At 39.7% G+C, this 9,935-nt stretch overlaps 1 protein-coding gene across 1 annotated transcript; it reads left to right on the forward strand.

The window, feature by feature from the left end:
- Nucleotides 1-10: 10 nt before the first annotated feature.
- Nucleotides 11-5,778, forward strand: LOC118343145 (vitamin D 25-hydroxylase). The gene is made up of 5 exons (XM_035681901.1): nt 11-1,434; nt 2,000-2,141; nt 2,251-2,883; nt 2,992-3,321; nt 4,813-5,778. Exons 1-5 carry the CDS (start codon nt 1,198-1,200, stop codon nt 5,025-5,027), a joined length of 1,557 nt encoding a protein of 518 aa, XP_035537794.1. The 5' UTR covers nt 11-1,197; the 3' UTR covers nt 5,028-5,778.
- Nucleotides 5,779-9,935: the final 4,157 nt, after the last annotated feature.

Below are 9,935 nucleotides of genomic sequence, written 5' to 3' on the forward strand. Positions count from 1 at the left end.
ATTTCTTCTATATATTTCCATCTCTGTTCTGTCTTCTTCATTCAGAGCTAATTTTAGTTATGACATCTGAGTTGTGTCTGCCACTGGACATTTGATTTAGCCAATGGCATAATGCCTAGCCTTGCTTCCCAGAAAACATCAAACTCAAACATCAGAAACCTGTGTCAAGAGCTTATCCAAAAGCTTTTTTAGCCAGCTACCTAAAGAACATATTGAACTTTTGGGCCCAGAGTGCAATTTTGTGGCTATATATACAAATGTGCATAGAAAATGGTGAAATGTTTTTTTTTATTTTTAGCGTCTTTAACTGTTACAAAGACTGGAAGAGAAATTAATCAGAACCCACTTCACTTTAATTTCATCCAGTAAAAATAAAAGAAGCCTTGGTAGCTTAGGAAATGCACTGATGTTGACTAAACAGCAATTGTTCCTTTGCTTTAACATAGAATTGAACTGGACCTGAATTGAAACTACCTCGTAATGTTTAGTTTTATTCTTGGTAACCTTTGTTAACAGGCAGCAGCATTTCATATTAACTTAAAATACACAAAACCTGTTTTTGAGCCCAGATGTTCCACATTATATTCCATGTACCTCCCTACTAGGAAAGATGCTTCCAAACTGTGTGCACGTGTGTTTATGGGTTAGGATTAGATTTCCCTGAAACAATGGGGGGCTCATCAGTTCAATCCACCCCAGTCTCCCCTACAATATGCAATATAATATATTATATTTATCATATTTACATAATTGTTTGATGCCAATTTCTGTCTGTGCGTCAAAGAGCTGGTCCGCACGCTTGTTTAAGCCAAACAGCATTTTTAACAGAATTAAACTTGAATTAAACTTTCTGCAACTTTAATGACTCAGCATTCTTTTTTTTTCTTTTTCTTTTTTACAACTTTAATAAGGGGTTTGATGAACTGTAGCGTTATTTTTTAGGGTCTCCTGCCACCTCTGTAGGTCCATTAAAAGCAGCCAAAAAACCTCAAAATAAATGATCCGGGTTATTGATCAGGAGCAGAACAAAGTTCACCCACAGTTGACTCTGAGTGTCTGGCCAATCTTAGCCTTAGAGGCGGGGGATAGAAAATGTGCAAGATGATACATTACATAGGCTATGTGCTTCAGTTACTCTGAGGAGAAGCCGAAGTCAGCAGAGGTAGTGTAGCAGGGAGGACAGATTTTTTGGAAAAGATGGTTTCAATTAAATCGCCTTCTCTGGTGTCGGTGTCCCGCGAACAGGCTCTGCTCGGTGTGGGCTGCTTGACTGTCGTCCTGCTCGCTTTCCTGCTGGTTCGCCAGCTCGTCAAGCAGAGACGACCCCCGGGCTTTCCTCCTGGTCCATCTCCCATCCCTGTGATAGGGAACATTCTGTCTCTAGCCACCGAGCCGCACGTCTTCCTCAAGACACAGAGTGAAGTTCATGGACAGGTAATGACTCGGACTCTGCAATGCTTTTCTTTTGAGTGAAAACTGAGTTATCTGCAGACTGTGCAGCGCATGACCCTAAGAGGTTTCAGGCTTTCGTGACACACACATGCGCACACACACACACACACACACACAAACCTGCTCTCGCTCTGTCTCTCTCTCTCTTTCACACACACACACACACACACACTCACACTAGGAAGTAGAAGCGAACAAAAGAGACTCGCCCTAACATTTGGCGGTCTGCAGCATTTGCTTGGAGGAGAATAACTGGCCAATCAGGGAAACATTTAAGCCTCCTCCCAATGCGTACATACAAGGACACACATTTCCTGTTAGTGACATGCACTTTTTAAAGTTTAACATAACTTAGGTGCAGAGCTGGATATCTCTTTAGATGGAGAGATTTCCTTCAAACACTATCCAGTTCAAGTTTAACTCATCCTTCTGCTGCAATGTGTCTGCAATCTCTTCATTCCTTGACTATAAGGCATTCTTTTGAATTAAAAATGTGTGCAGAGAACAAAAGGAGTCCAGTGCCCATGTTGTAATGTGTACCTTTCAGATTTTCAGTATTGACCTGGGAGGCATATTGACCGTGGTATTAAATGGATACGACTGTGTCAGGGAATGCCTTTACCATCAGAGCGAGGTGTTTGCTGACCGCCCGTCGCTGCCTTTATTCAAGAAAATGACCAAAATGGGTGGTAAGATGCTGTGATAAGTTTGCAATGCATACTTTGCTTCTCACGGGTGTTTGAATTAAATTGCATTTGAAATGATAAATGACTCATCTCTTCTGTTTTGCATTCAAAGGACTTCTCAATTGCAAATATGGCAGAGGCTGGATTGAACACCGTAAACTGGCTTGCAACTCTTTCCGTTACTTCGGCAGTGGCCAGAGACTGTTCGAGAGGAAGATCTCAGAAGAGTGCATGTTCTTTGTCGATGCCATTGACGAACACAAGGGAAAGCCCTTCAATCCCAAACACCTAGTGACTAACGCTGTGTCCAACATCACCAACCTGATCATTTTTGGGCAGCGTTTTACTTACGACGACCGCAACTTCCAGCACATGATTGAGATTTTCAGTGAGAATGTGGAGCTAGCGGTGAGCGGCTGGGCCCTCCTCTACAATGCCTTCCCTTGGATTGAGTATGTGCCCTTTGGAAAACACCAGAAGCTGTTCCGCAATGCTGCTGAGGTGTATGACTTCCTACTAGAGGTTATAAATGGTTTTTCACAGGGCAGGGTGCCACATGTACCTCGCCACTATGTCGATGCCTATTTGGATGAGTTGGAGCAGAACACAGGAGACCCCAGTTCCTCTTTTTCCTATGAGAACCTCATCTATTCAGTGGGTGAGCTCATAATTGCTGGCACAGAGACTACGACTAACACCCTGCGATGGGCCATGCTGTACATGGCCCTCTACCCCAACATACAAGGTATAGAACATTTTACTTCTAATGTGACCCCCAAGAGAGATTTGATTTGATGTTATGTAATGTTATGCATGAATAAATGCCTGATGGTGTCTGTTTTACCCTACAAAGAGAGGGTGCACAGGGAGATCGACAGCGTGCTGGCCAATGGGAGGGCGCCCACTTTGGAGGACAAACAGAAGATGCCGTATGTGGAGGCTGTCCTGCATGAGGTCCTTCGCTTCTGTAACATTGTCCCACTTGGTATTTTCCGTGCTACCTCCCAGGATGCAAACGTCAATGGGTACACAATTCCTAAAGGCACCATGGTGATCACGAATCTCTACTCAGTGCACTTTGATGAGAAGTACTGGAACGATCCAGGAGTTTTCTCACCACAGAGGTTTCTGGACAGCAATGGCAACTTTGTGAGGCGTGAGGCCTTCCTGCCATTCTCTTTGGGTTAGTCTCTTCATGGTTCTCTTCAATTCCAACATTCTTGATCCAAATTATTATGGCTGTAGTCACTAACGAGTCACCGGTCAGTGGCTTTGTTCACAAACTGTTTTCATAAATCATATTTAAAAATCTAGAGAATTCCCTGGAATACTTTAGGCTCTTAGATCAGTGAAAACCTACTATTTACAGTATACAGAGACAGAGACCAGTGCCCCTGGTCAGTGGCAACCCCAGAATCAGATGCTGCCAAGCCATCAACAGAAACATAAAACTCAACCAACACACATGAATGTGCATCGACAGCAATGAGGTTTTACACTTAAAACACTAAATTCTGTCTTTAGCTTTATTTTTCTCAGTGCTGTCTACTTCCCCCCTTAAATCACACTGTAAAAATAAGCATGTAAATTAAATGATGATTGCTACACAAGGCTTACATACTGTTGCCAGTAGGAGGCTCTAAGACTATGACTGAGAGTTGCCGTGTAGATTTGTTCAGGCCAGGACTCTTATCAACCATGTGAAGGTTTGGGCTGACTGGACAATGTACAGTCAAGTTACAACTTCTTGTTTCATGGTGATACAAAATTCAACAGCATGCCCCGGATACACGGTTCAACAAAGCAACATTAGTTTTAAGGCTTTTCTGACCAGATTTAAGGTGGATCTGGTAAACCTCCTGGAGGTAGCACATAAAAGTATAAAACAGCACTTTCTGTTGCCAGTAGGTGGCCCTATGACTATGACTGAATATTAGCATGTAGATGTGTTCAGAGCAGGACTCTTATCAAGCATGTGAAGTTACAACAACCTCCTGTTTCTTGGTGAGACCCTGAAATTCGACACACTGTTTTCATCGTGAAGGTCTTTAGATTTTATGACCAAATTTGAAGTTGATGCAATCAATTCTCAAGGAGGAGTTTGGTCAAGCATTCTGCATGTAAAAATATGGCCGCTAAATTCAAAATGGTGGACTTTCTGTTGGGTTTGAGATATGGCTCCAAGAGGCTTTTTTATTCATCTGGACATAATACATGTGCATAGTGATTTTCGCACATATTGGTGAACATGCCACCTGGGCTGCTGTTTAAAAATGTGATTAATTTGGCAAAAAAATAATTCCTTAGAATGCAGTGGTTGCTGCTCTGATGTTAGATGTTAGAAAAGGCTTTTTTTGCTTTTCCATAGCCATGAAATTCTTTTTTTTTTAAATTACATTTTCACAGTTAATTTGCCACACTGGTTACAGCATCCATACAATGTATAAATGTGCAATGTGCAATGTGCATTATCTCCTGTTCTCATATAGTCTTTGTCACAGGACATTCCCATTGTGTGTTGTTGTTTTTTTTTACATTTCCAGCACTGACAATCCTCAGTTAAACCAATTTCGTTTTATATTTAAATGTCTTTGCTTGTATTTCTTAGGAATTAAATTAGCCAGATGTGCCTGTGCATATCAGAGCCTAAATCAAAGAATTTTCTCTTTTTCAGGGAGGCGTCAGTGTCTGGGCGAACAGCTGGCCAGGATGGAGATGTTCCTCTTTTTCACCACTTTGTTGCAGAGGTTTCATCTTCAATTCCCTCCAGGAACTGTTCCCACTGTCACTCCCAAACTGGGCATGACCTTACAGCCCAAACCTTACTCCATCTGTGCGGTCCGCAGGCAACAGAAAAGTCCCTCCTCAAACACTCCTTATCACAAGTAGGCAAGCAAGTATTTATTACAGCTTGTTTGAGCCAGAATTTATATATTTTGCACATGTGATACACCACATGATACCGGTGCATAAAACTGTATTACTCTGGATTCTAATGTCCAGTTCTGGTGCATTACAGTTTTTCCAACGGTCTTTCAGTGGTAAAAGAAGCTCTTTACATATGGAAATGTGATCCAGTTTATTCAGTTAGTATCCAGATTTGTACTGAGCAATATGCATGTTTGCACAATCCTTTTCAGCTGCAAGGGAAACAAAAGACTCTGTGCTGAAAGGACATCCTGGGAACACAAGTGTGCTAATGATTTAGCTCTCTGTAGGTCAGAGTTGCTCTGAACCCAGACAATGAAATGTCTATGAACCTTGGTGCGGTAGCGATGGGTTAGGTATATATCACTGATTCATAGTAAGTACACCTATGATGGTTCATAGCCCTGACTTCTCAGGACAGTGTCAGGTCACACAAATGACACCACTGAATTGTATGTGTAGAGGGAAAATTGGACTTTCCAAGAAAGTTCTGAACTGTGTATTGGAGCTGGACATGGGCCAAGATCCACGTCATCTGGAATGACTCTGACCCCTTCTCCTGGGAAAGAGCTCCATGAAACATCCGTCTCTTGGAAAGCAAATGCAACCCTGGTAGATTTCTAGAAAATGACTATGCAACACTGGTTTCCGCTAAATGGTGCTTATCAGTACTGAGAATGTACTACATTTATATTTGAGGTTAACGTTTGTTTATTTGTAGTATGAGGTTTTTTTGTGTATTCATAAAAGTCTTTGAAAAAAGATATTGAAAACTTGCCCTGTCTTTTTTTTACCTACTGTTAAATTGCTAAAACCCACCTATGAAAGAAATTCTCATATTACCCATATATTAATATTATCCCCTAGATTACCTCATTCAATAATAAATTAATGAATGAATACAGAATAATTTCAATAGGACACAGCCTAAAAATCATTAATTATTATAAATCCATAAACTGTTTGTTCATGTGAGTAAAAAGCAACTATGTTTCACCCCAGTTCTGAGTGTACCTCTCCTGTCTTTGCACTGCTTTACTCTCAGCAGAGAAATGCATTGACATTACATTACGTGCTCTATATACAGTGATTCATGATATGGTGAGCAGACTGTTTTCAGTTCTTTTAAGCAAACAACGCTTAATCCTGCATTCATTTTTTGTGTTTTTTCTGTCCACTTGGGGGCTGAGCATCAAGCGGTAAACACACTGACACAGAATGTTATGGGAGTTAACAAACACACTGGCTTATTCACAATTGAGCAAACACAGAAAACATCAATTTGGAGTCATGTTTCAGGTGACTTGGTGAATGTAAGTTTAATATTTATTCTCCTTTTAGCTCAATTTTCTTTCCTCCAACTCCCCAAATATTTGGCTCTTTGGCTTTTAAATGACTTTGGTTACTAGATAGTCACTAATTTTCTCTGTCTGCCATTTAGTTAACTTTTTTGCTAAAATAAGGTTCCTGCTTGAGCCAAAAACGATGCAGATGAGTGTGGTATGAGTGAACCAAAACAGTAAACTAGTGGGCCATAAAACCAAAGCAATGAGCTGAAAGATGCTGAAACACTGTCTGATATTTCTGAGAGGAACTGCAGAGTTGGTTGAAATTATCTGTGGGTTTTTACATTAAACATACTCATATGATCCTTTGTTAATGTAAAAAATACTTAGAATAATTAGTATACAGTTATTATATACAGTTTTAAAGGCTCTGCACACCCACACAGGTCAGTTACTATGGCTGATTAGACCTCTGCTGAGGTTGAAGTTGGGTGGTTATGTAGGCTATCATGCCCGAATATAAACAATAAGGGGTTTAAGTTGTCCCAGAAGTGCAACATAACATAGAGTGAGGGAGATGTCAATCAAACACAGTTTGTACACACCCACATTGTCCTGAAAGGATGACTTATCCGACCTATAAATGAATATGTGGTTGTACAACAGGTGTGTTTAGGGTCTTTAAAGGTTGTTTAAGGTACCATGGACAAAAAAAGAAGGCAGAGTTATATATAGTACATTGCAAGTTCACACACACACACACACACACACACCAATAAAAATCAATGAGAACTTGTGATACTTTAGGGATGGTGTTTTATGACAGCTATAAATAACAACAAAATCAGTTGCCCCCACAATGTAGATAAGGGTGAATGGTTACATTAGACAAACGTACGTATATTGATGCTACATAAGGGTAACAACCATTCATAGATGTATTTATGGCACAATCATCAGAGGACACTGTGGTTTGAAAGACTGCACAGTGAGAAGCCAACAAACTTTTACAACTTAATGAGCCAGAATATGTCGGGTCGGGAGCTACCAAGGCTTTATGATCCAGCATGGGTCCATGTGAAATAACTGACGACAGAGTTGTCAGAATGTATATGGCTCTGACCTGAGTCCAACTCTGACTCTTGCCACTGTCACTGCCACGTTGAGCCTCGTGGAATATTTGACTCAAGGTGTGTTTCTCTTGCATGAACAGTACTGGAGCCCAGAGAAAGTTTGCCAATCAGCGTATCACAGCCCACAAACAACTGTACGTAGGTAAAGTTTGGCACTAGTTGGGTCGACTGAGACGACAGTGATAGAGAGAGATAATGAAGAATACAAGAGTGGTTATGATACAGAACAGGGAGAGGCTGAAACCAAGTGAAAAATCAAAATCAAAACACCAAACCCCAGTTCCACACCTGTAAATAGAAGTAGATAAAAACTCTGGAAACACAATGGTAATTACAGGATCTCAATGTACAATATGTCAGCTGTGTGTAGAAAACAGATGCATTCATTTGATTATTTAAAAAATATATATTTATATGCACATACTCTTTTGTACAGCGGCTAAACACTCGTTTGGTATTAAAATGTGCACACCTGTATCTATTTTTTTGTCTTTAAATATTACTATGTTGATTTACACTGCTTACTTAACATTTTCTGCAGAGAGTTTGATTTAATAAGGTGATAAAGGAGCTAGGCAACAATTCTGCCTTCCCTTTCATAAAACGTCTTATTCTAGTGGAATGCCAAGAGTTCTTAGAGACAAAAATAGAGAACTAGTAGTTTTTTAACCTGCCTCGTGGCATGTCATTTTATATATATGTATTAGAATATATGTATATATGTATACATATATATGTATATATGTATACATATATATGTATATATGTATACATATATATATATAACTAAAGTGAAAATAAACCCTGGATCCCTTCTTTACACACTGGCCGAGTTATGGGTTTGGCAAAAACAAAACAAAAAAATGAGGAAAAGGAGTTGGGTGAGCTTTAATTTGTCTAAACATCAGTGTTTGTCGGCTGACTGAGACACAGACGAATAGACGTTGTACTGTTTGTTTAAAAGCAATACAGAGAACTTTGAAATTTTAAAAAAACATTACCTAATATACTGTTATAGAACTGCAAAATTGTACAATGTATTGTGTTGCTGCAGGAGAGACATTTGCAGTCTGCTGACAATCAAGATATGATTTTCTCCAGTGAGGTTGTAAAAAGGTTATGCAAACAGTGACACCAAGAGACAGCACATACTGTATGCTCCTCTGTCACAGAGGATTTCAATTGCTTGAATTTGTTTGTAGTCAAGTTGTTCATTAAAAGATTACAAACTACTTCAGTCACCCAGATTTTAATTTTCTTAGTCTTTAAAGTGTATTTCATATTAATGACATAAATTCTTGCAAAATAATTATTCAACTTTGCGTGAATCCTGAGTAACCTTTAAAAAAATACTTAGAATCAAAAAAAGGAAAAAAAATGAAGAATCCATTCATTGAAACAGCACTCCTGATCTGAATGCAACATGAGGACATTTCACTGATTAGAAACCAACCATTGCTGAGAGGACACACAAACATACACAAAAATTACATACTAAAATAATTAAAAATGTGCTCTCGTTCTCCCTACTCATTCTCTCTATCACATTCCCGCCAAAAAATATTCACACACTCAAACAAAATGAAGCAAGGAGAGTTAAAGAATAAAATAAAAAAATAAAAGACGGGTGGTACACATGAGTAAAAGCATCAAAATTGATGCAGATATAATGCTATTAATCAGTCAACATTTCAACAATGTCTCTGTGACTGAGTCTGATACAGTGTTTCGTGTCGCCAGCAAGGAGAGAGAACTACACAAGCCTAGGCTCTGGGCCAATATGGACTCAGTAAAGGTTCAGACAGGCACATTTGATATATATATGTATATATATATAATTCAAAAATATACCTGACATTGAGGCTGGAACAGTCTCAGTCTCTTGTCTTTCCATGTTTGAACTGTTCACTTTGGTAAAGGGTATCAATCACTTCATGATGTCGCTTGCTTCATTATTTTTCCTCTACCTTTCATTTTAAATAGACAGGAAATTGTTTTGTACCTAAGGGAGATGTAAGCGCTTGGCATTCAAGGCAGCATCACAGCCAGGTCACCATGGAGGGCAAGTTAATGCTGGCCCCCTGTCCACACTCTTCTTCGGCACCTTCCTCCTCAGTTCTGGTGCTTTTTTTTTTTTTCTTTTCTGTGTGCACTCGACTCTCCATGGGGTGAAAGTGCATAGGAGTTGGGCTCCCACCGTTGCAGCAAGGATCCGCTCACAGTAGTAAGGCCTTTTTGTTTCTCCAAAAACAATGTGACTGCTTAAGCATCTGAGTGTCTGCACAGTGAATCTTCCAATATGTGTATGTGCATGTGTTTGTGTGTGTTTTCCAAAAACAACGTGACTGCTTAAAGAGCAATTCTGAAGTGTACTGCACAGTCGAACTATCCAATATGTAGTATGTGGCACTGTGTTTGTGTGTGATAGTGTGTTGATGTGTGTAGTGTGT

Source organism: Morone saxatilis, unplaced genomic scaffold (assembly GCF_004916995.1).
Source record: "Morone saxatilis isolate NCDOM2014 unplaced genomic scaffold, NCSU_SB_2.0 Contig11, whole genome shotgun sequence".
Classification (NCBI taxonomy): Eukaryota; Metazoa; Chordata; class Actinopteri; family Moronidae; genus Morone; species Morone saxatilis.